This window comes from Gigantopelta aegis, chromosome 11, assembly GCF_016097555.1.
Source record: "Gigantopelta aegis isolate Gae_Host chromosome 11, Gae_host_genome, whole genome shotgun sequence".
Lineage (NCBI taxonomy): Eukaryota > Metazoa > Mollusca > Gastropoda > Neomphalida > Peltospiridae > Gigantopelta > Gigantopelta aegis.
In genome coordinates this window covers 10,556,727-10,584,474 of record NC_054709.1, presented here as the reverse complement: position 1 = coordinate 10,584,474, position 27,748 = coordinate 10,556,727, and the positions used below count along the sequence as shown (strand labels likewise).

Here is a 27,748-nt window from a genome sequence, read left to right as displayed (position 1 = left end):
ATTGTATATCAAACATTTGGTCATTTTGAAATTTGTCTTAAAGTGGAATTCCACGACATTTTTCAATTAGTAGCAACGGATCTTGTTTATGCACCATCCCAGACAGGATGGCACATACCATGGCCTTTGATGGTGCACTGGCTGAAACAAGAAATAGCCCAGTGGGTTCAAATGGGGATCAATCCTAGACCGACGACATATCCAGCGAGCGCGCTACCACTGGGCCATGTCCTGTCCTTCCTGGTTATCTAACATATGGAGGTGGGACGTAGCCCAGTGGTACAGCGCTCGCTGGATGCGTGGTCAGTGTGGGATCGATCCCCGTCAGTGGGCCCATTGGGCTATTTCTCGTTCTAGCCAGTGCACCACGACTAGTATATTAAAGGCTGTGGTATGTACTACCCTGTCTGTGGAATGGTGCATATAAAAGATCCCTTGCTGCTAATCGAAAAGAGTGAAGTGACAACAGCGGGTTTCCTCTCTCATTATCTGTGTGGTCCTTCACCATATGTTTGACGCCATATATCCGTAAATAAAATGTGTTGAGTGCGTCTTTCTTTCTTTCCAACATATGGTAATTGTGATATTTGGTCTAGAGTGTGAGAATAAAGGAAAGGAATGTTTGTTTAATGACACCCTAGTACATTGTTTAATCAGTGGCTATTAGGTGTTTAACATATGGTAATTGTGACACTTGGTCTAAGAGTGTGAGAGAAGAAAGGAAAGGAATGTTTGTTTAACCACACCCCAGTACATTGTTTAATCAGTGGCTATTAGGTGTCTAACATATGGTAATTGTGACACTTGGTCTAAGAGTGTGAGAGAAGAAAGGAAACACTTGTCTAAGAGTGTGAGAGAAGAAAGGAAAGGAATGTTTGTTTAACCACACCCCAGTACATTGTTTAATCAGTGGCTATTAGGTGTTTAACATATGGTAATTGTGACACTTGGTCTAAGAGTGTGAGAGAAGAAAGGAAAGGAATGTTTGTTTAACCACACACCAGTACATTGTTTAATCAGTGGCTATTAGGTGTCTAACATATGGTAATTGTGACACTTGGTATAAGAGTGTGAGAGAAGAAAGGAAAGGAATGTTTGTTTAATGACACCCCAGCACATTGTTTAATCAGTGGCTATTAGGTGTCTAACATATGGTAATTGTGACACTTGGTCTAAGAGTGTGAGAGAAGAAAGGAAAGGAATGTTTGTTTAATGACACCCCAGCACATTGTTTAATCAGTGGCTATTAGGTGTTTAACATATGGTAATTGTGACACTTGGTCTAAGAGTGTGAGAGAAGAAAGGAAAGGAATGTTTAAGTGACACCCCAGCACATTGTTTACTTAGTAGCCAGTCTGAGAGAAGAAAGGAAAGGAATGTTTGTTTAAATGACACCCTAGCACATTGTTTACTCAGTGGCTAGTGTGGGAGAAGAAACGAAAGGAATGTCTGTTAAGTGACACCCCTGCACATTATTTACTCCCTGCTTAGTGTGAGAGAAGAAAGGAAAGGAATGTTTGTTTACTGACGCTAGTTAGGTGTCTAGCATATGGTGACTCTTGTTCTAATGTTTTCCAAAAACTCTGTTTATCACTTTGATTCTTGCTGACCTTTTTAGACGCAGTAGGTAGAGAAGCGGTGCTGCCCGTGACCTCTGACTTTAGCCAATCAGAAATCTGCTCCAAGACCTCGGCGGCCTTGCCCCACTTGCACATCGCCTCCAGTAAGACACCATAGTCGTCAATACTCGCATCAGCGTCCACTTTACGCAGCTTCGACATAAAACTGGAACTGAAAATAACAAATGTTGACATAATTTCTTCTTTTTTTTTTAGCTCTTTGGCCAATATAACACGAACATGCATCATTCAAAGTGCATTTTTCAAATTGCAAAGGGCAGGATGTAGCCCAGAGGTAAAAGCTCATCTGATGCACAGTCAGTCTAGGATCGATCCCCGTCAGTGGGCCCATTGGGCTATTTCTCGCTCCAGCCAGTGTATATCAAAGGCTGTGGTATGTGTTATCCTGTCTCGGGGATGGTGCATATAAAAAATCCCTTGCCACTAATGAAAAACTGGAGTTTCCTCTCTAAGACTAAGTTTGTTTTGTTTAATGACACCACTAGAGCACATTGATTTATTCATCATCGGCTATTGGATGTCAAACATTTGGTAATTCTGACATTGTAGTCTCATTCAGTCCACTAACATTGTTTCATTAGTAGCAAGAAATTATATTATGCACTTTTCCAGTCAGGACAGCACATACCATATTTTTGGGTATACCAATTGTGGGGCACCACAGCTGACATGAAAAAAAAAGCCAATGCAGAGCTCAAAATAGGAAGTAAAATATGGCCTGCTATTATTTTGGTTAAATAGCAGGCAGAAAAAAAAAGTTCCGTTAAGAAACAATATGACCTGGTGAAAATAAAGCACAATGGGGTAAGCGGGAGGGTTTGGGACAGTGTGTGAAAAATGTTCTCGATCCAACCTGTGCACCATAACTGGTCAAAGGCCGTGGTATGTGCTTTCCTGCTTGTGGAAAAGTGCGCATAAAAGATACTTTGCTGCATTAGGAAAAATGTGGCGGGTTTCAGTTACATACAATTAATTAAACTAAGCATTTGATTTTTTTTCTATTTTCAAAACATTGAACTCAAAAATTCTATTGGATAAAATATCTTACGGCTACCCCCTATTGTTAAGGTTTGGGTTACGTTTAGTTTTAGGGTTAGAGTTAGAGTTAGTTTTAGTATTAGGGTGAGGTTCCCTCTTCATACATGTATCAAAAGATATAGAATACTAAACAAGCTTGCCTGTCATACCATTTTTATGAAATGAGTGAACAGTTTTGGTATATGACGAGTGAAAGCGAGTCAAATACCAACACTGTTCACTCATTTCATAAAAACAGTATGACAGGCAAGCTACTTTAGTATTTGATTTATTACAAACCAACTGCAAACAAGCCGCAATGCAGAAGTAAGCATATGTCAAATCCTACTACACGTTGTTTTTCTTCGAATTGGGTCAACAAGTGATCTACATCACGCCAATATTAACTAGTTAGATACTGAGTGATTGTTATGACATGAGCAATATCCTATACTGGTGTGTAATAAAATGAGGGTCAACAGGTGGAATTTTTCCTTTTCTTGTAAGATAATATCTACCGTATATTGCCGTGTATTAGCCGACTTTTGAAGTCTAGAAACACCTTCCAAAAGAAGAGAGTCGGCTTATACACGGAGGCAACAAATTGGAGTATACAATTCCAATTGAAAATACGCCTGACCGCGACTTATAAATTTTGATCAGACCCTTAGCCTTTCACAGATTATGTAACAATAATTTGTGCACAGTATAAATAAAACACCCCATCATGCAATATTATGCAGTTTTTTGTTCTTGAATGCATTATAAGTTTAATGAATAATAATAAAAATTACTTGTTTTATTGTCATTTCAATGGTAAAAACGTATTCTTTCCAGTTGTCCGCCATCTTTGTTTGACCTGTGCTGGGACCAGTCTTTCATACAGCAAATTTAAGATACAAAACGGTGTTTTCTTCAAACAAGTATTATATTTCTAATATTATTGTTTTATTGGGAGGGTGCATTAAACTGTAAAGTAATGCCATAAATAAATTAAGCTCATTATTAACATTACCGACTAAAAAAACATAACATGAATTTCCGGTCGATAATTACTCCCACAATTGTCACATGACCATACCATATACAGTGAACAGCTGCAGTCACGGACCGCATGATCTTTTTGTTTTGTGTGTGTGGTGGGGGATTAAACATGCCTCAATGATTTTACTTTTTGCTGTCCAGTGAATAAATTAATTACTTGGGTGCAGTGATATGTTGTTACAGCTTGAATTATTTATTTTTCTGTTATGCTTTATCAGTTCTGAATTATTTTTCATGGCATGGTAGATGTTAGCATTGCCGCATTGATTGCGATCGCGATTACCGTTTTTGTAATAATTAAAGGGTAAACAAATATAATGAACAAGAAAAGCACAAGTCTATTTGTTGACAGTATTATTGAAATTGATACAATATACAACTGGACAAAAGATGACTTCAGCTTATACACAAGGCCGATGTATTTTGTACTAGATAATTAGGGTCAAACTAAGAGGTCGGCTTATCCAAGGAGTCGGCTAATACACGGCAATACACGGTAAGAAACATAATATGTAACTAACCTCAACATGGGAACTTGGCCCGCCGACACATTTGCAGCCAGCATGACAATCGCAGTATACGCCTGAGGCATCTAAAACACAAAAACAAAATATTTGTAACATGTACTGTATACATTAACACCATAAAACACAAAACTTACCCAGAGTTAAGCTTTAAAACTTTCTCAATGAACAACAACATCTAAGGCCTAGATCACATTAAACGACGCGACTCAACTAGATGGTCTTGTGGCATCGCGTCGCGAGTCATGACCCGTTCAGACTATAAGACAGCCGATGTGTGTGACAGAACATGTTTGGTCATGTCAGATGCTGCCGGGAGACTAAAAAATCAGTCGCAGATGACTCTGGGTTTTCCATACACACTGCACGACATGACTCAACTCAACAGCTGAGTTGCGTCATGTTGTATAATGTGATCTAGGCTTAACAAAACCACAATTCTGCAGAATTAAATGACTCTCATGCCACAAAAGTATTTATTGTCATTGAGAGTTGTGTCCATAGTATATTTAAAAAATTATTTAAAAAAATTAATTTAATAACTTTAAAATTTGTTTAACATTCATTGAGGTGAACTTTCTTATATGTAACTACAAACCAAGTTTCATTGGTGTAGTTTTGTGAGAAATAGAGCTAAACTTTGACAGTGAGCCAAATGCAAAAGTTAATGCCATAGTAATAATAATTAATTTAATAACTTTCAAATTTGTTTAACATGCAATGAGGTGAACTTTCTTAGATGTATCTACATACCAAGTTTCACTGATGTAGTTTTGTGAGAAATAGAGCTAAACTTTGACAGTGAGCCAAATGCAAAAGTTAATGCCATAGTAATAATAATTAATTTAATAACTCAAATTTGTTTAACATGCAATGAGGTGAACTTTCTTAGATGTATCTACATACCAAGTTTCACTGATGTAGTTTTGTGAGAAATAGAGCTAAACTTTGACATTGAGCCAAATGCAAAAGTTAATGCCATAGTAATAATAATTAATTTAATAACTTTCAAATTTGTTTAACATGCAATGAGGTGAACTTTCTTAGATGTATCTACATACCAAGTTTCATTGATGTAGTTCTGTGAGAAATATAGCTAAACTTTGACATTGAGCCAAATGCAAAAGTTAATGCCATAGTAATAATAATTAATTTAATAACTCAAATTTGTTTAACATGCAATGAGGTGAACTTTCTTAGATGTATCTACATACCAAGTTTCATTGATGTAGTTCTGTGAGAAATATAGCTAAACTTTGACATTGAGCCAAATGCAAAAGTTAATGCCATAATCCCTGTTGATTGAGTAATAACTTTATCATAAATTAAAGACTTTTGTAGGAGATATCGCTGGTACTATAATTTGCAATATCTCCTGCGATATTCTCCAAGGAGATATCACTTCTTTTGTTATGTCACTGTGTATGTTTCAGCACTAAACTAAAAAAGAATACCCCTCGTGTCTTGTGATAATTTATCAGCACTCGTTGATAAAAGAATAAAAATCCTCGGCAAGCCTCTGATTTCATACTTTTATCAACTCATGCTGATAAATTATGATATCATAAGACACAAGGGGAGTATCCTCTATATATCTTGCCTTTTTATTTCGTACACAAAAGACCAAAATGAAGTCATAAATCATGCCATTTTACATCATATTATCAAAGGCTTGCGTACTTTGATTGATCATACAGAATTAAGACTGAAATTAATCTGATTTCTCGCTCTTTTTAATGGACTGCAGGATAAAAACAAAACCATAACTTATGTATGTGTTAGGACACGAAGTAAGAATTACAGGCTTTTATTTCAAACATTTGGTGTGATGCTCATTGCTTTTACCTAAGGAATTTTAGAATTGTTGTTTTTGTTAAATTGAAAATTTTCAGTTTCATTTTAAAGAAGGAAGAAAATGTTTTTATTTGACGACATTTTAAAGAAGGAAAAAATGAGCTGGAATTCAAAGGAGAAAGGAAAGGGGTATTAAAAAAAAAAAAAAAAACACACGAAAACACACAACGTGTTACTGTCATACTGCCTATTTAAAAAGGAGTGAAGATAAAACCTGAAAGGCTTTCAGCATCTGCGGAACAGCGATACTCATCTTCTTTTGTAGGTCTCGACGCAAGTCACAATTTTGACGCTGCAAACAAAATAGAGAGAGCGGCATGTAATATCGACATTTAGTTTTAATTACAGTAAAAAGGGAAGAAAAGAATACAGTAAAAAGGGAAGAAAAGAATACAGTAAAAAGGGAAGAAAAGAATACAGTAAAAAGGGAAGAAAAGAATACAGTAAAAAGGGAAGAAAATAAAGATATTGTGACTTTCTCAAACATTTGTCAAATACTGAAAATGCTGATACCAGTAATCCTTGCAAAATATTTTAGATGTATGCTTTTAGAAGAAGGTACCATAGTGTGTGGTCTGTATGCTATTGCAATTCTACCCCCTTTCCCGTCTCTCCTTTGAAACCCATCTCATTTCTTCCCAATCTAGCAGCTCCTCTATCTTTCAAATTTTCGCTGTCCACCTCCACATCCCAGTCCTTGTCTCTCCAACCGTGAGAGAAATTGGAAAGTATTTTAATATTAAGATAATGAGAATGGAATGATAGGCAGAGGGCGATAGGTTATTAAGATCAATGGAAGTGTGATCCAGATTTGACGTGATTTGAACCACTGTCGTCAGCTTGATTAGCAGCTTATCCACTAGACCACGGAGCTCACTTGCTATTCCAAATATGAATGAACATGAATGAGTGAACATCCCTTATATAATAATGTAAAAATGTTTAGACAAAAAAAAAAAAAAAAAAAAGTTTTTGTTTAATGACACCAGTAGAGCACTGATTTATTAATAATCGGCTAATGGATATCAAACATTTGGTAATTTTGACCTGTAGTCTTAGAGAGGAAATCCACTACATTTTTCATTAATAGCAAGGGCTCTTTTATATCCCACTGACAGGATAGCACATACCACATCCTTTGATATACCAGTGCACTGGCTGGAATGAGATAGCCCGATTGGCCCACCAACAGGGATCAATTCGAGACCGACCGTGCATCAAGCAAGCACTTTACAACTGGGTTACACCCCGCCCCCCTTCCCATTGAGACAGAAATGAAACATCAAATTAATTTTGTTATCTTACTTTGAAGAGTTCATCTGACACAGAGGTCCACATTATGACCAAACCGTCCAAAATCTTTATCAGAATGGTCTCGTCCTTCATGGTTATTTCGCCGTCCCCATCTTCATCGGACTGAAAACAACAAAAGGAACATTTGTTTAACGACAACTCGGCACTTTTTAAATGACCGGTAAGTATGGTTACGCCCCTGTAAATTAATAATAAATTAAAATATATGTACTCTATGTACTAAGGCAGGCCTTGAAAATTGCGAGAAACCAACGTTTCGTTTACAACAAATCTAATTCTGCGTAACCTATTTTTTGTTCGTGCAAAATTCAGGAATCATTTAAATTGACATAACAGGTTACGCCAATAGATAATGGGTTACAATTCTTAGAGGCCTGTATGATACTAAATCTGTCAAATATGTTGGAGAGTTAATGGTTTTGGTGGTTTTTATTAAAAGTTTTATCAAGTTTTGTTGGACAAAATAATTAAAAAATTTATAATTAAAAAATTCCCGCTGTTATAGGATTTACTTTATTCTGACTAGACGTCACTAAAAAACAGTTATTGGAAATAATGGACATAAACAATGGACATCCAGCCACAAATGCCCATAAGTAAATGCAACTTTTAAAATTTTCTGCGTAATTTTAATCAACATTAACTGATCTAAAATATCATAAAAATTAGAAAAATACACAAAAATAATACTTACCGATTCAAATATGAACTTTATTTTATGTATTTATAAAACATTTAAGTGAAAATATGTGAGTAAAAGTTATAAATTTGTACCACCTCAACGTGGTTTTTGTCAGAAATTATTCCAGTAGTCTAAAGGTTAAACCTCGCAAACTTTTAGTTTTACTCTATTATGTCTTTATCCAGATGTGTTTAACGTTTGTAATCTTTTTACACGGGATAAAACTAAGGTCTGTGCTTTTAACTCGATGAATCAGATCATTACTGTAACCTCACCCTCACATCAACCTGGTCTTCATCAAGTGTCGGCAAGCCATCGTCATCAAGAGTCGGCAAGCCGTGTTCATCAAAGGTAACATCATGGTTATTACGATTCGCTTTCATCACAACCACCAGCACAAACCGACACAGTGTGGTCATGTAATTCACTGGAAGAAAACCCACACACAAAACATTTAATTCACTGGAAAAACCCCACAGACAAAACTTTAATTCACTGTAAAAAACCCCCACACAAAACGTTTAATTAACTGCAAAAAAAACAGACAAAAGTTTAATTCACTGGAAAAAACCCCACAACTTTTAATTCACTGTAAAAAAAATACACAAAACTTTTTAATTCATTGGAAAAAACTTTTAATTCACTGGAAAAACCACACACACAAAACTTTTAATTCACCGGAAAAAAAACATACTAAACTTTTAATTCATTGGTAAAAAAACCCACACAAACGTTTTAATTTACTGAGAAAAAAACCCCACAAAACTAATTCAATGGAAAAAAACCACACTGAAAACCAGAAAAGAAACACACATAAAACTTGTAATTCACTGGAAAAAACCCACACACAAAACTTTAACAGCAGAACTTGTTCTTATATATGAGAAAATCTGTTTTTCAAAATTTTCATTAGCAAATGTTTTAATCATTAGAAAATTAATTTAGCAAGTACTATTTAACATGTTTCGTTAATCACAGAATGTTCACTCTACATGATGTATATGAGGCTCAGTTTGATATATTCACATTGTTTTTTTCTGATGCCTGAATACGCAAAATAGAACTCATGTAAGAAGGAAGGAAGGAAATGTTTTATTTAACGACGCACTCAACACATTTTATTTACGGTTATATGGCATCAGACATATGGTTTAGGACCACACAGATATTGAGGGAGGAAACCCGCTGTCGCCACTTCATCGGCTACTCTTTTTTCCGATTGACAGCAAGGGATCTTTTACATGCACCATCCCATAGACAAGATAGCATATACCACGGCCTTTGATGTACCAGTCGTGGTGCACTGGCTGGAGTGAGAAATAACCCAATGGGCCCACTGACAAGGATCAATCCCAAAACGACCACGCATAAAGCGAGCGCTTTACCACTGGGATAACGTCTCGCCCCTCATGTAAGAAAGTAAGAGGATTACGTGTATCTGACATGGTTATTTAACAAGGGGGGCTAACTCTATTGTTATATAAATAAATTTACATTGTACAAGATAAAAACGGAAATCCTTTGACATTTAAAAAAAAAAGTATCCAACAATATGACAAGAAATGTAGATTAATTTCCCCCCATATTTTGATACTGTTTAATTTGGGTTATGGGTTTGACAATGTAGACCAAAAAAAAATACCTTCAAATATTTAGTCCTGTGATAAATCAATACACAGTGAAACCTCTCAAAACCGGACCCTCTGTAAACCGGAATTCCCCCAAAAACGGGACATTTTTCAGTCCTTTTTTAAAAATCACTACAGAAGTTAACCTCTCTAAACCAGATACCTCAAAAACCCAGACAATTTACTTGGTCCACAAGGGTGTCCGGTTTAGAGGGGTTTCAATATACCTGTTTCTTGGAGGGTCATCAGTTTGACAGCGTAGAGGAAGAAGACACGCGTCGCGCACGGATTAACTTCTATCATCTGAATGATGCGGGATATCTGTTCATCCAGAGGCTGGCTGAACACGATGTAGCTGGAGTAGAGCAGCTTCACGATTCGCCGACACACCGGGGGCGTGTCACTCTCCAGTCTCGACAGCAGGTTCTCGATTGGAACAATCGCCAGAAGCTAGAAAATACAACAGTGAAATCCCTGGAAACCGAAACATCGGTAAACTAGAATTCCCTGAAAATTGAACCATTGGTATTTAAACTGGAATTCCCTAAAAATTGAACCATTGGTAAACTGGAATTCCCTGAAAACTGAAAAATCAGTATTTGAACAGGAATTCCCTTAAAACCAAACCATCTGTATTTAAACCGGAATTGTCTGAAAATCGAACTATTGGTATTTAAACCAGAATTTCCTGAAAACAGAACCATCCGTAAACCAGAATTCCCTTAAAACAGAACCATCAGTACATCAGAATTTCCTCAATACCAAACCATCGGTAAACCGGATTTCACCGAAAACCAGATATTTTTATGGTCCTTTAAAAAAAACAAATTTAAGATGGATGCCGAAAATTAATAGCAATTTGGCAAATTGTATCCGAAAATCTGTTTCCAAATTCAGGTAACATTTACCCAAACATAATTTGTTTTTTTACATTTTTTCATTATTAGCAAGGGATCTTTTATATGCACCATACCACAGACAGGATAGCACATACCATGGTCTTTGATATCCCAGTCATGTTGCACTGGCTGGAATGTTAAATAGCCCTAATAGGCTCACTGACGGGGATTGATCCTAAACCGACCACGCATCAAGCAAGCACTTTACCACTGGGCTACGTCCCGCCCCCAGTTAGTGGTAGAAGTCAGTGAGTTGACTGTATGAACAAATCCATGAAATCTCTCTCAAACCAACCTTAATGGTCCTGATATTCTGCACTCGAAGCAACAAGTTCATGAAGGCGACTCGCACCATCTCGGAAATGTCAAAGATGTGTTCGCCAAGTCGTGGGAGGATGGTCTTCATCATCGGGTGACAGAGATGGTTGTCCATCAAGGCAGTGAGAGACTGAAAAAAGTTTAAACTTCGTTTGACGACACCACTAGAGCACACTGATTTATTTATCATCGGTTATTGAATGTCGAAGTTTTGGTAATTCTGACATATTAAGAAGTTTGTTTGAGCCATCACGCATGAAAACCTACAACTTAGCGTGACATCAAAAACAAGAGTAAACGCGGCTCGAAGTTGATGTCGCTTACTTTGATGTTACAAAAGTGACGTCATTGATGCTGTATTTTGATATATAATTAAGATGGAATGCTAGTATTTAAGATTTTTTTTTTTGCAGTTATTACCCGTTATTTGCAAAAGGATATTACATATGTATATATTTGCCAAGTTGTATGTTTTTCCATGTGATGGCTTATTTAACGACACCACTAGAGCACGTTGATTTATTAATCATCAGCTATCGGATGTCAAATATTTGGTAATTCTGACATATAGTTTTAGAAGAAACCCGCTGCATTTTTCCATTAGTAAGAAGAGATCTTTTATATGCACCATCCTACAGACAGGATAGCACAATACCACAGTTTTTGATATACCAGTTGTGGTGCACCTGCTGAACAAGAAATAGCCCAATGGGCCACCGAAGGAGATCAATCCTAGACACCAACCAAACATGAGGCAAGCCAGTGCTCTCGCTGGGTGAAAATTAAATAGAGTTGAGGGGAGGGGGAGGGGCAGAGAGAGACAGACAGACAGAAAGACAGAGAGAGACACACAGAGACAGAAAAGAGAGACAGACAGACAAAAAGACAGACAGTCAGAATCAGAGAGAGACAGACAGAGTGACAGAGACAGACAAGAGACAGAAAAGAGACAGACAAAGAGAGAGAGAGAGAGAGAGAGAGAGAGAGAGAGAGAGAGAGAGAGAGAGAGAGAGAGAGAGAGAGAGAGAGATATGGGGAGAGATAAAGAGTGGGATGGAGAGAGAGAGAGAGACAGCCGAACAGACAAACCTTGAAGACCGCATGTCTGACCTCGGCACTGCTGGCGTCATGTGCGAGTTCCTGGACCAGCGGTGTGATGAACGCCTTGATGACCATCGCGGGGATCAGCTCCCAGTAGAGAGACATGATGCGACACACGCCCTGGATCACCACTATACGCACCGTGTGACTCGGGTCAAACAGCAACGTCTACAACAACATTGTCAAGCAAGTCATTAGTATATATTTACAAAATAAAAAACCTCAAAACAAATACAACAACACTGTCAAAGAAGTCGGCAAATATTTACAAAATAAAAAACCTCAAAACAAATACAACAACACTGTCAAAGAAGTCATTAGTAGTCGGCAAATATTTACAAAATAAAAAACCTCAAAACAAATACAACAACACTGTCAAAAAAGTCATTAGTAGTCGGCAAATATTTACGAAACAAAAAAATTAAAAACAAACAAAATATTTTCTTACACACCCGTTGGTGAGAACACCATGCGTTATTTTATGTTACACATGGTTGTTAAAACATGTACATGTGATAACATTTTCAAGAGATATGACTACTCCTAGGTGATCACCAGGTCACCAATGCCATACAACCATTAAGAAAACTACACAATGGAAATCGATTAGACTGTGACGTATAGTTAACCTGACACCGTAAACTGATGGCGAGTGTGTTCTGTATTGTGATTGGTTAATTACATTCTTTTTCCGGGATCAAATGAAAATAACACCCGGAAAGCTAATGACGTCATTAGCAATTGGAACAGGCGAAGTTGACGATTCAAGGGTCTACAGTTAGATATTTTTTTCAAGAAATACCAAATATACAGTTACATGTAGTTCTGCAGAAAAACAATTCAGTTTACAATGGCTAACGCCTTCGGTCAAAAATAACATTTGCTGGATCAAATAGACAATAACACCCATAAATCTAAAACCTCCATATGGTTATCTCCTAATTCATGTCTGGCGCATAATTCAGCTAAAATAGCAACGGCTGTAAATAACTTTTAGTCAAAAAAGATGTTAAAAATTTGTTTAAAAACTGGTTTTTGAAGATATGTAAGAAATAGAATAATACATTTGTGTCCGTTAGATACCATTTATCTTAAACTCTGTTTAAAAACGTATCAAACTCGCTTTCTCTCATTAGATACATTTTAAAACAACTTGTTGTGAGATAAATGGTATCTAACAGCCCCTCATGTATTATTCTCCATGTAAACCACAAAATTAAAATTAAATTTAATTAATGATAAAGAGACTATCCTATAATTGCTGCACTGTGTGACTCTGGTCAAACAGCAACATCTACAACAACATTGTCAAACAAGTCGCAAGTAGTCTGTAAATATCTACATAACAAAAAACAACAAAAAAACCCAACAATGACACTTCATGTTTGAACCCATGTCCCTTTCTTTTTTAGTTTATTTTAATTAAACAACTGACAACTCTTTACTTCAAATGTATGTTTTATATACATGTACCAGGGTGGTTTAGATTATCTGGATGAAATTATATTTATAGTATTCCCCCCAACACTGTGAATCTCAGTGTTTCAAGCAGCCCCTTTTTCAGAATTCTTGTTTCCCCCTCTTCCTTCTGATGTATTAACTCCGCCCCTGGAATGTTTCACATTTTCACATACCCGTAGATGGTCCAACTGTTTCTGTAACAGTGCGTCGTCATCAACCGAATTAGCTTCGGGGTTGGTCAGTGGAAACACATCACAGAGTAACACTACAGCATTCGCTCGTACTGTCGGATTGGCTACCTGAATAAATGTTAAAATGTATTAAATAAAACAATGTATATAACTGAATGTGATCAAAACCCTATCTGTTTGACTGTTATGACCATGTCTTTGTGATGGAAAGAAAGAAAGAAATGTTTTATTTAACAACGCACTCAACACATTTTATTTACTGTTATATGGCGTCAGATATATGGTTAAGGACCACACAGATATTGTGAGAGGAAACCATGAGCTACTCTTTTTGATTAGCAGCAAGGGATCTTTATATGCACCATCCCACAGACAGGATAGTACATACCACGACCTTTGATATACCAGCAGTGGTGCACTGACTGGAACAAGAAATAGCCCAATGGGCCCACCGAAAACAGGGATCGATCCCAGACCAACTGCGCATCAAGCGAGCACTTTACCACTGGGCTACATCCCACCCCGTCTTTGGGATGATGCTGATAAAAGATTCCTTGCTGCTAATCAAAGTGAGAATTCAATAGAGTGGTTTCCTCTCCCTATCTCTCATGGTCTGCCTGTCCTTATTTCTTTCCATCAACATACATCAAATTTTCATTTTAAGAAAAAAAGAAAGAAAGAAATGTTTATTTAACGATGCATTCAACACATTTTATTTACGGTTATATGGCATCAGACATATGGTTAAGGACCACACAGATTTTGAGGAAACCCGCTGTCGCCACTTCATGGGCTATTCTTTCCAATTAGCAGCAAGGGATCTTTTATTTGTGCTTCCCACAGGCAGGATAGCACAAACCATGGCCTTTGTTGAACCAGTTATGGATCACTGGTCGGTGCAAGTGGTTTACACCTACCCATTGAGCCTTGCGGAGCACTCACTCAGGGTTTGGAGTCGGTATCTGGATTAAAAATCCCATGCCTCGACTGGGATCCGAACACAGTACCTACCAGCCTGTTGACCGATGGCCTAACCACGACGCCACTGAGGCCAGTTTTTAAGAAAAAGACCTACCGTCTACATAGCAATTAATTATGACCTACATTAAGAGACCTCCAGAGGATGGGACCGTAGAGTCGCAGTAACATTTCGTCAACGCCCTTCAATCGCTTCTGTTTGTGGATGTAGCCAAGAACCTGAAACAAACACAACACTGATGTTCACACCTGTGTACAACAAACACACAAAATTTTATATGTACATTTTGGCTGCCACTCGCCAAATTTTATTTTAATTTGGCCAAAAAATATGTGTGTAGTAATTGTTATTTAGTTGCAAAATAGCAATAGATTTAGCATTTTTAAAATAATTTGGCGAAATTTTCTGACCACCCAGAGCTAGCCCTGAGCTGACACACTTGCAAGCTGTACACTAAATATGCTACACTCCCGGGTGGTGGGCTGCACGTGCACCACAGAATTACGCATGCGCATATAAAATACTAGTTAAATGCAAATAATCATCTCATTATTATTTTGTCATTAAAAAGGCTCCATTAGTCATTTCTTCTCTTAGATACATTTTGACATCATAATCAGTGCTTCACTATAGGCTTTGACATCACAACTGGCAACCAACTGTTTGTTATAGCTGATCATTTTAGTGTGTGCTGTGGTTAATTATGTGTAAGAATAGGTTTAATGGTAGCAGTCATGTCAACAACTCACTGATGTCATCAGCGATACGTACATCACAACTTATGTCACAGCTATGACACAATGCTGTCTCTTGTTCTCAACTTGCAAACTTGTTTTCAATAACAGTATCGTTTGAAAATCTTCCATAAAACGATTAAGATTGATAATGTGTAATAAATAGAATACCCAACTCGCTACTCAGCAATACCTAAGTGCAAGGACAATGTTTTGGATTGCTCAAAATGAAACAGCATTATAACGTGTTACTTGTCCACTGGACAACCATTGAAGTAAATTTTGCTTGTCCCAGTAGATCATCACTTGTCAGGACAAACGGACAAGTACTTGTTTCGAACACGGCTACTCTCCCAGTTAATGTGAGTAACAGGCAAAAACCGTTGTGTCAATAGCATAGGGAACACACAAAAATATTGAATAAATATGGAATTAATCAAATATCGACTCGTGTTATTTCCAGTACTTTATAAATATAAATAAGAAATAGAAATATCTGTGTCAATTCATAGAATTTTTAGCTAATCTTTAATTCAACTCCATAATTCAAGTGCAATCAAAAACTAAACTCAATAAATAAGTAGTTGGGTAGATAGGTGTGTATGTAGGTACAGATAAGAAGGTCCGTAAATAGGTAAAGTAGGTTGGTACGTAGGTAGGTAGAGGTAGGTAGGCAGACAAACAAAAATAAAATGGAATAAAATGAAACCATTGTGTAGATGCCTACTTTCTGCTGAACACAGTTGATTATCTTATTTTAAATGTTTCTGTAGAACAAAAGCTGGCAATGCAAAGGATGAAAATACCCATAGTAAGATAGATGACATAGGTTTTGATCCATTTCTTTGGGCATGTATAGCGTGCGACATCAAGTCTTGTATGCAATGTTGTTCGATTTTCTAAAAGACAAAACACATTATTATTATTATAAATCAGCACTCTACAGCGATGTAAACACAAAATTAAGATCATTCAAAATATTTCAGAAAAAAAACCCCTATACCGTGGGAAGAAGATTGAAAAATTAAATGTCTTTGATTTACAGTATTAGGACTTGGCAGGGGATAGCATACACAAATTTTAACATATAATTAAATTTCCATTACATTCACAGGCCTTTGGATTTCACGGTAACGATCGTTTCCGGTACTGTGTCGATAAATTCACAGAACCGAAATTTCATTTCCCATGATTATTATATTGAGTACGACTATTCAACAACAACAAAAAAATAGATATAAAATTATTAGTTTTAAATTACATTTCTGATATCACACTACTAAAGAGTGTGTTTGACACCATCACAAGACCCAATTCGGATTGTTGTTTTAACCAAACATTCTCAGTGTTCCGGTTCAGGTAAACCAAAATCAAGAGTTCCAACACACACTCAAAACAAATGCATTACACAGGCATGACAATGACACTTGATGAAATCAGCTGAAATCTTTGCAAACTGTGCGCAAAGCAACAGTACAGTGAGGGGGAGGTCTAAAGCGTGAAGTAACCCAACACGGCACGAAAGCAGATTAGAAATATTGAGAAAAATGTACTGAGACCATCTGAGTGACAAAATAAAGGTACCTACCCCCCCCCCCCCCCAAAAAAAAAACTCCTCGGATTTGGACGATTCACAGAAACGACCCAAATGGCTTTCAAATCCGCGGATCCGCAGAAGATTGTCCTGCCTGATTACACATTTGAACCAAAATCACTGGCACTAATTATTAGTAGTGTATCTCTTAAATATAGGGGTCAAGAACTAGAATTTAAATTCAAATATAATTTTGTAGAAAATAATTAAAGATGATGTCACTCATGTGCTTGAGTACTGAAGGTGGCAATCGAATAGGCCTGTGGTTTCCTTATAGGAGGAAATGACGTTGGCCTAATCTATTATTTTTATTTAGCTGTCAAAATCACAACAGCATGTGCACCGTATAATGAAGTGACGTCAAGTACTACCGTTGATTATGGAATGACGTAATTCACAGGTAGCAACCTCCTAAACGACAAGACCAATTAACCAATGAAAAGGGCGCATTACAGACTAGGGGACATGTGCTAGACGGTTTTTCTAGAACGGGTTTCTGGCACCTTTCTACCGGTTGACTGAACTAGAAAATGTAACATGAAATTCTTACGTACATAGAGAATAACTAGTTAATGACGTAGGATATTGGCATTGGCTTTATCCTGTGAAAGTAAGAATGGGAAATTTCTCATTCGGCCTGAAGAGAATAATGCCGATATCCTACGCAGTGTTCGAGATTAACGGTATCCCGATATCCCAGGGATACTAGAATTTAATTTTGGATACCAGACTTCAAGAACCCAGTATCCCACCAGGATACCATAGAATACTAAATTCTCAGGTGGGATACCAGATTTTGAAAGGTTAGTATCCAACTGGGATACTGCCCCAAAATTTTAATCTCGAACACTGCTACGTCAATAACTTTATCCTGCAGACCATAAAAATTAGGGGGAAAAGCCATTATTTCTGTTATTTCAGTTACTTTGTACAATGACCTAGAGGTCTAATGAGCGATTTTGTAATGTAGCTATACGTGTGGCGTCACATGAGTGTGGTCAAGTCATATTCTACTACTATACATATATGACTTTGCTTTATCCATCCTCATAACCTGTCAAAAGAAACAGTGGTTGCAGGATAAATATAATTAAAGGTAGGATAGTAATTTAACGTAGTTGTTAACAATGTGGTTCAGACTTTAAAAACATTTTGCAGGATAAAAACTAAATCTATCGTTCTCACCTCTCTCAAGGTTCCAGATGTTCTCTGCCAAGCCTGAAAGTAAATCTCTCCATATTTGTTCCACCACGACCTAAATAAATTAATAAATAAATATAGAGAGACCAGGACTGGGATGTTGAGGTGGACAGCAAAAGAAGTTGAAAGATAGGAGTTGCCAGATTGGGAAGAAATGAGATGGAATTCAAAGGAGAAAAGGAAAGGGGGGAAATGGGATAAAAATAAAAATAAAAAAATAAAACAAAATACATATACATCAGATGATGTCACAAATCAACGACAACCTCTTCTCATTTCAGTCAACAGTTAATTCCATTAATTGTGTGTCAAATGATAAATGAAATTTGGTATCTGGTGAAAAATGTTGGCCGATGTTTGGATCCGATAGTAGCTGGCTGCGTTAGGTTAACTGACATAGTTCAGATGGGCGGGACGAAGCCCAGTGATAAACTGCTCGTCTGATGTACGGTCAGTCTAAGATCGAAGCCCATTGGGCCTATTTTCGTTCCAGCCAGTGCACCATAACTGGTATATCAAAGGCCATGGTATGTGCTATCCTGTCTTTGGGATGGTGCTTATAAAAGATCCCTAGCTGCTAATGTAAAAAATTTAGCAGGTTTCCTCTCTAAACCTATATGTAAAAATAACCAAATATTTGACATCCACTAGCCGATGGTTAATAAATCAATATGCTCTAATGGTGTCGTTAAACAAAACAAACTGTTTAACTGACTTACTTTGGAGAGAACGGCAGAATGTTTTTAACCGTCTGGTGACAATTCTCCACAAAGTCGGTGTTCAGTGTGAAAACAAACGAAAGAAAACGACGTCCCTGAAAATAAAAACATATGTCATGTATTATTATCAAACAAACAAATCAAAAAGATGTCCCTTAATTAAAAAACATATATCATCCATTATTATCAACTGAAAGAAAACGACGTCCCTAAAAATAGAAATGTATGTCATGCATTATTATCAACTGAAAGAAAACGACAACCCTGAAAATAAAAATGTAAGTTATCCATTTATTAAGTGATAATGAAAATTATTTCACGGGGGACATATCCATAATCAATTTTAATTTTTGTCACTGAACTTGTTTGACTAATGTTCCAGTGAGGTCAATGTGCACCAATCGTATGATGTCATCGTATGACATCAAGGTGTTATGTCATCGTATGACATCAAGGTGTTATGTCATCGTATGACATCAAGGTGTTATGTCCTTCTTAACATTCTAGTGAGATGTATAACTTTTAAATGAATCAAGATAATTTTTAACAATGTGAGTAATAAATATATATGCAGTATCGTGCACCTTAGTCGTGAAGGTTTGGGAACACTGTAGCTTTAACGGTTTGTGACATAGAACTAACAAGCCTCTGCGTACCACTGGGACTTTCATATACTCAGTTTAACTAACAGGCCTCTGTGTACCACTGGGACTTTCATGTACAGTTTAACTAACAAGCCTCTGCATACCACTGGGACCTTCATCTACTCAGTTTAACTAACAAGCATCTGTGTACCACTGCGACTTTCATGTACTCAGTTTAACTAACAAGCCTCTGCGTACCACTGGGACCTTCATGTACTCAGTTTAACTAACAAGCCCCTGCGTACCACTGCGACTTTCATGTATAGTTTAACTAACAGGCCTCTGTGTACCACTGGGACTTTCATGTACAGTTTAACTAACAGGCATCTGTGTACCACTGGGACTTTCATGTACAGTTTAACTAACAAGCCTCTGCATACCACTGGGACCTTCATCTACTCAGTTTAACTAACAAGCATCTGCGTACCACTGCGACTTTCATGTACTCAGTTTAACTAACAAGCCTCTGCGTACCACTGGGACCTTCATGTACTCAGTTTAACTAACAAGCCCCTGCGTATCACTGCGACTTTCATGTACAGTTTAACTAACAGGCCTCTGTGTACCACTGGGACTTTCATGTACAGTTTAACTAACAAGCTTCTGCGTACCACTGGGACCTTAATGTACTCAGTTTAACTAACAAGCCTCTGCGTACCACTGCGACTTTCATGTACATTTTAACTAACAAGCCGCTGTGTACCACTTGGACTTCCATGTACAGTTTAACTAACAGGCCTCTGTGTACCACTGGGACTTTCATGTACATTTTAACTAGCAAGCCTCTGTGTACCACTGGGACTTTCATGTACAGTTTAACTAACAAGCCTCAGCGTACCACTGGGACTTTCATGTACAGTTTAAGTAACAAGCCTCTGCATACCACTGGGACCTTCATCTACTCAGTTTAACTAACAAGCATCTGCGTACCACTGCGACTTTCATGTACTCAGTTTAACTAACAAGCCTCTGCGTACCACTGGAACCTTCATGTACTGTTTAACTAACAAGCCCCTGCGTACCACTGCGACTTTCATGTAGTTTAACTAACAGGCCTCTGTGTACCACTGGGACTTTCATGTACAGTTTAACTAACAAGCCTCTGCGTACCACTGGGACCTTAATGTACTCAGTTTAACTAACAAGCCTCTGCGTACCACTGCGACTTTCATGTACAGTTTAACTAACAGGCCTCTGCATACCACTGGCACTTTCATGTACATTTTAACTAACAAGCCTCAGTGTACCACTGGGACTTTCATGTACAGTTTAACTAACAGGCCTCTGTGTACCACTGGGACTTTCATGTATATTTTAACTAACAAGCCTCTGTGTACCACTGGGACTTTCATGTACAGTTTAACTAACAAGCCTCAGCGTACCACTGGGACTTTCATGTACATTTTAACTAACAAGCCTCTGTGTACCACTGGGACTTTCATGTACAGTTTAACTAACAAGCCTCAGCGTACCACTGGGACTTTCATGTACAGTTTAACTAACAAGCCTCTGCATACCACTAGGACCTTCATCTACTCAGTTTAACTAACAAGCATCTGCGTACCACTGCGACTTTCATGTACTCAGTTTAACAAACAAGCCTCTGCGTGCCACTGGGACCTTCATGTACTCAGTTTAAATAACAAGCCCCTGCGTACCACTGCGACTTTCATGTACAGTTTAACTAACAGGCCTCTGTGTACCACTGGGACTTTCATGTACAGTTTAACTAACAAGCCTCTGCGTACCACTGGGACTTTCATGTACAGTTTAACTAACAGGCCTCTGTGTACCACTGGGACTTTCATGTACATTTTAACTAACAAGCCTCTGTGTACCACTGGGACTTTCATGTACAGTTTAACTAACAAGCCTCTGCGTACCACTGGGACCTTCATGTACAGTTTAACTAACAAGCCTCTGCACCACTACCACTGCGACTTTCATGTACAGTTTAACTAACAGGCCTCTGCGTACTACTGGGACTTTCATGTACAGTTTAACTAACAAGCCTCTGTGTACCACTGGGACTTTCATGTACAGTTTAACTAACAGGCCTCTGTGTACCACTGGGACTTTCATGTACATTTTAACTAACAAGCCTCTGTGTACCAATGGGACTTTCATGTACAGTTTAACTAACAAGCCTCAGCGTACCACTGGGACCTTCATGTACTCAGTTTAACTAACAAGCCCCTGCATACCACTGCGACTTTCATGTACAGTTTAACTAACAGGCCTCTGTGTACCACTGGGACTTTCATGTACAGTTGAACCAACAAGCCTCTGCGTACCACTGGGACCTTAATGTACTCAGTTTAACTAACAAGCCTCTGCGTACCACTGCGACTTTCATGTACAGTTTAACTAACAGGCCTCTGCGTACCACTGGGACTTTCATGTACATTTTAACTAACAAGCCTCTGTGTACCACTGGGACTTTCATGTACAGTTTAACTAACAGGCCTCTGTGTACCACTGGGACTTTCATGTACATTTTAACTAACAAGCCTCTGTGTACCACTGGGACTTTCATGTACAGTTTAACTAACAAGCCTCAGCGTACCACTGGGACTTTCATGTACTCAGATTTTCGGAAACACTTCTGAATGAGTTCCTTCAAGTGATCACTACTGTTGTCGTCCAGGTGGATCACCGTCAGAATATCTCGCATGTCCCACACACGCTTCAAGTGACTCGCCTGAAAAACAAAGCAATGTGATACCCATTTAAACAGAATGGAAACTTCCCTATTGTGAGAATTTATCCCCAAGTCATGTATAACTTCCCTATTTTTAGAATTTATCCCAAAGTCATGTATAACTTCCCTATTTTTAGAATTTATCCCAAAGTCATGTATAACTTCCCTATTTTGATCATTTATCCCCAAGTTATGTGTAACTTCCCTATTTTTAGAATTTATCCCAAAGTCATGTATAACTTCCCTATTTTTTAGAATTTATCCCAGTCATGTGTAACTTCCTTATTTTGAAAATTTATCCCAAAGTCGTGTGTAACTTCCCTATTTTGAAAATTTATCCCAAAGTCATGTGTAACTTCCCTATTTTGAAAATGTATCCCTCGTACACCTTTTTCAAGCTGATTTTCAATGACCCAAATAACCATCACCATATGATTATCATTTAAATTTTATTGACGAACTAAAAATGTTTTATTTACAGGCCATATTTTACTGCCTATTTCAATATTTAAGTTTGTTTTAGAGAGGAAGCCTGCTAAAATTTTCAATTAGTAGCAAGTTATCTTTTATATGCACAAACACAATTTTACATACCACAGCCTTTAATATACCAGTCATGGTACACTGGCTGGAACGAGAAATAGCCCAATGGGTCCACTGATGGGGATCGATGCCACATCGACCACACATCAGGCAAGTGCTTTACCATTGGGCTACAACACGCCCTTCTTATTATTTTATGGACACAGAATAAAGAGCTGAAATCAACATAATTAATACTCATCACTGCTTACCGACACGGTGTCCAGCTTGACGGATCTTTCCAGCAGGTAGGTTAGCGTCTGAATGGCAAGTTCCTCCCGCCCTTTTAGGTTTAGACTCCACCATCTCTCGAAGAACTTGCTCATATTGTTCTTTAATGTGTCCTCATCCTCGGGCAGCGACATTAGAATGCCTTCAAAGAAAGAACCGACACCATATAACCGTAAATACATGTGTTGAGTGCGTCGTTAAATAAAACATTTCCTTTCAAAGAAAGAAAGAAAGAAAGACATTTTTATTTAACGACGCACTCAACACATTTTATTTACGGTTATATGGCATAAGACATATATGGTTAAGGACCACACAGATATTAAGAGAAGAAACCCACTGTCACCACTTCATGGGTTACTCTTTTTGATTAGCAGCAAGGGTTCTTTTATATGCACCATGCATAATGTGATCTAGGCTTTAGTAAATGTAACTGTAGGCCTCTGAGAATGACAATTTGCGTAAATCACTTATGGGTTACACAAAAACAAATCCAGGTAACCCATTTTGTTTTTATGTAACCCGTCACAAACTTGTAAATGATGTCATAAATTCAATGTGTGAACGAAAAATTGGGTTATGCAAGCTATACTTACGCGAGCAACATGCAAACGAAACTATCGATATCACAATTTTCAGAAGCCTAATAGTGTGATCTAGGCTTTAGTAATCATGTTTTTACCGTGTAGAAGAACAACTGCCTCGAACATGCCACTGGGTATGTAGTGTCCATCCTGATCGAGGGTGCACACGGCAAGATTTAGAACAGCATTCAGTACAGTCAAACACTTCTCCAGACTCTGAAAGCAAAAATTTAAAGTTTGTTTTGTTCAACGACACAACTAGAGCACAGATTTATTAAGCATCAGCTATTGGATATCAAACATTTGGTCATTTTGGCAAATAAAGTTTGTTTTGTTTAATACCACCACTAGAGCACACTGATTTATTAAGCATTGGTAATTTTGGCATATAAAGTTTGTTTTGTTAAATAACACCACTAGAGCACATTGATTTTATTTAGAATCAGCTATTGGATATCAAACATTCGGTAATTTTGGCATATAAAGTTTTCTTTGTTTAACAACACCACTAGAGTACATTGATTTATTAAGCATCGACTATTGGATATCAAACTTCTGGTAAATTTTGAATATTGTGATATTTTGGTGATGTAATTAAATGTGTTACTATTCAGTTATCTCCCCTCCAACATATGTACCCAAACACCAATGTTATTCAGTTACCTTCCTTTCATCATGTTACTATTCAGAAACCCCAATTCATGTTACTATTCCCAGTTACCTTCCTTTCAACATGTGTTACTGTTCAGTTATATCCCCTCCAACATATGTACCCACACCAGTGTTATTCATAGTTACCTCCCTTTCACCACGTTACTATTCAGATATACCCATTCATGTTACTATTCCTAGTTACCTCCCCTCAACATGTGTTACTATTTAGTTATCTCCCCCTTCAACATCTGTATTCACTGCATCAGTGTTATTCAGTTAGCTCCCCTTCAACACGTTACTATTCAGTTACCTCCGCCACTATCATCTTTATCCATACTCTAGTATTATCCAGTTACCTCTCTTTTATCATGTCAAAATTCAGATACTCATCATTCATGTTACTTTTTCTAGTTATCTCCCCTTCAACATGTGTTACTATTCGGTTACCTCCCTTTCATTATGTGTTAGTGTTACTATTCATACAGTAGTTACCTCCCCTTTGTCATTTGCATCCATACACAGCAGCGTTACTAGCGACATCTTTTGGACTCCATCCCACAAGTCGTCAAGCTGTCTCTTGCTGCATGAGGCCAGCGTGTCAAACAAATCTTTGTCTTCAAGCTTTCGCTGAGGATAATAATTTTAAAAAACGACACCACCACTGATTTATTAATCATCGACTACTGGATGTCAAAATATTTGATAATTTTTTACTTGAGTCTTTTATTTGTGACATGAGTGTTGAATTCAAATGCGTTTTCACGTATCATGTACGTTTATAAATCTGGAGAGTACTGACCTTGTATCTGTGGTATTTGCAGAATTAAACTCAGTATGAATAATGTTGTTATATTTTTCTTAAGGACAGCAAAGCATTTTGTCACAAGTTTCTGGATGTTTACATTAAAATTAGCAGCTGACACTGCATTACAGTACCTACTCATTAATTGGATAAAAAAAATTTATCTTCTTCATTTTCATTGCCAGGGTTTCTGCCAGAGGGTAAAATGGGTATGGCATCATACCCAGATTTTTTTTGCAATATTTTTTGTTTAAAGTTAACTTTTTAACAAAATTAATTACTCTTATCATTAATGTATGATTTTGTTAACCCTAACCTTAACCCATTTTCTTTCTGGGGGTGGGGTGCCCCCCCCCCCCCCCCACACACCCTGTTGACTGTGGTTGCATTAAATTCCATAGCGCCATACCCAAAAATCTTTCTGGCAGAAACACTGAATTTGGTTAAATCTCCAATATTACTTTTGATCGGACTGGTGGGACCAACTGAGGTCAACATCACTATTTACAGGTCATGTTACCAACACCTGCAATTGCCCACGGCAATCGGCAATGCAGTGGAGTTTTTAATTCTCCATAGCACTTTTTTTGCTTTTTACTATATTCAGGGTTGAAGGATTTCGATCAATAAGAATACAGATCTATATATTCTCATTATGTGATAATTTCTGGAATAACCTTCAAGTCTTACATTTTTCATAAAGTCAAGGAGGCCATCAAGATCTTCCTTGATGGCCAAGGTAATAAGTTCTGCTCGGTGGGTCATTTCTACACCAGGGCTGAAACAAAAAAAAGAGAAAAGAACGATATAGTAAATACATACATGAATTTATATATAATGACTCCACAGCATTATCAGTTATTGGTTGTCAAACATATTAAGGTAAATACATACATGTGCTTTCCTGTCTGTGGGAAAGTGTAAATATGTATAATTATATGTATGCATCGATTCATATATGTAAGCTGCTAAGCACAGTAATTTAAAGCATTTTGTATTGTATTGTATTGTATTGTATTGCACTGTACTGCAAATGAAGTGATTAAATACATATATTTGTGTCAAACTACTACTACTAAAAGGGAAAATGTTTTCAACTTTCTTTCCGAAAAGAAACAATCCATGTTACCATGTATTGTACTAATCAGTCTAATGACTGTTATGTATATGTAGTATTTGTGAAATTAAAAAAAATATCTAAGACAACTCATTTTTAATGCATGACTCAAAACAAAGCGAGTCATGAAGAAAATGTTCCGTTACACCCTGCCAGTATAGTGCTCGCTTGAGGTGCTTGCGTCGCAAGATTGAACCACCTCAGCGAATCCATTCAACTAATTGGGTCAAAGGCCATATGTCACTTTATGTGCTTTTCTGTCTGTGGAAAAATGCATATAATATATAAAAGACCCCTTGCTACTAATGAAAAAATGTAGCAGGTTTCCTCTGATGACTTACCAAATGCTTGACATCCAATAACCGATGATTATTTAATCATTATCAACGTGCTCTAGTGGTGTCAAACAAAAAATAACTTTATAACATTCAATTTTTTCCGGCCATCGGTCTATAGGCGGGAAGTACTGGGTTCGGATCCCAGTCGAGGCATGGGATTTTTAATCTAGATGCCAACTCCAAACCCCGAGTGAGTGCTCAATGGGTAGGTGTAAACCACTTGCACTGACCAGTGATCCATAACTGGTTCAAAAAAGGCCATGGTTTGTGCTATCCTGCCTGTGGGAAGCGCAAATAAAAGATCCCTTGCTGCTAATCGGAAAGAGTAGCCCATGTAGTGGTGACAGCAGGTTTCCTCTCAAAATCTGTGTGATACGTAACCATATATCTGACGCCATATAACCGTAAATAAAATGTGTTGAGTGCGTCGTTAAATAAAACATTTCTTTCTTTCTTTCAATTTTTTCCAGGAAATGATCACTCCTACAAATTCAAGAAATTGATTGCATTGCAATGAAAAACAAATAATAATGGCGAAGACTGTTTATTAATGTGACACACACACGCACGCACACGCACACCCAACCACACATTCAACATTGTGAATGTGACAACCACACCCTGGGCCTGACCCTGGCCTTTTCTACATTCATTAGGCCCTAAACCTCTTCTTTCTTTTTTTTAAATCCCTCTTTCGAGCAATGTATGTGTTGGAACTGATGGATGTCTTTCAAACTGCGGTACTCCACAAAATTATAAAACAATAAAAGTTACCCAAAACGTTCGTGTTGTTAAAAATAACACAAAACGATCATATTATTGTTTTGAAGTGCGCGCCTTTACATTCTCGGAAATTCTCGTAAATCCTCGTATAACAATGATACTAGTTGGTATTAAACCACTTAGTAATTTTGATACAGATCTTTTCTGACTGTATAGGCTGTTAAGGAAAATGTAGGTCACAAGTAAAACCCTCGTAGGTGCGTGTGCAGTGGAGGGGGAGGGGGTTTGAACCCCCGTGCTTCAAGCACATTTTCTTTTTAAAATGTATTTCTGGGGAAGCATGACCTGGCGCCCCTAAAAGTTCGCATACTACAATCTAGACCCCCCCCCCCCCCCCCGGTATCAGGTCGTTTCGCCCTTTGACGTGTCATGTTTACATCTATGCTGAAGAAGATTTATGATGAAATATTAAA

General features: G+C 37.5%; 1 protein-coding gene across 1 annotated transcript in view; it reads right to left on the bottom strand.

Moving 5' to 3' along the window:
- Positions 1-27,388, bottom strand: part of LOC121385562 (condensin-2 complex subunit G2-like) — a 47,687-nt gene extending 20,299 nt beyond the window's left edge. The window contains exons 1-19 of the mRNA XM_041516285.1: positions 27,327-27,388; positions 25,788-25,875; positions 24,788-24,922; positions 23,740-23,857; positions 23,039-23,199; positions 22,110-22,244; positions 18,900-18,994; positions 18,166-18,235; positions 16,193-16,285; positions 14,778-14,870; positions 13,656-13,781; positions 12,010-12,189; positions 10,898-11,050; positions 9,931-10,153; positions 8,351-8,502; positions 7,385-7,495; positions 6,294-6,371; positions 4,223-4,293; positions 1,611-1,791 (exon numbers count right to left, since the gene is read on the bottom strand). Of these exons, the coding sequence (XP_041372219.1) occupies positions 1,611-1,791; positions 4,223-4,293; positions 6,294-6,371; positions 7,385-7,495; positions 8,351-8,502; positions 9,931-10,153; positions 10,898-11,050; positions 12,010-12,189; positions 13,656-13,781; positions 14,778-14,870; positions 16,193-16,285; positions 18,166-18,235; positions 18,900-18,994; positions 22,110-22,244; positions 23,039-23,199; positions 23,740-23,857; positions 24,788-24,922; positions 25,788-25,862 (2,250 nt within the window). The 5' untranslated portion in view covers positions 25,863-25,875; positions 27,327-27,388. The remainder of the gene's footprint in view (positions 1-1,610; positions 1,792-4,222; positions 4,294-6,293; positions 6,372-7,384; positions 7,496-8,350; positions 8,503-9,930; positions 10,154-10,897; positions 11,051-12,009; positions 12,190-13,655; positions 13,782-14,777; positions 14,871-16,192; positions 16,286-18,165; positions 18,236-18,899; positions 18,995-22,109; positions 22,245-23,038; positions 23,200-23,739; positions 23,858-24,787; positions 24,923-25,787; positions 25,876-27,326) is intronic.
- Between the last annotated feature and the right edge of the window lie 360 nt (positions 27,389-27,748).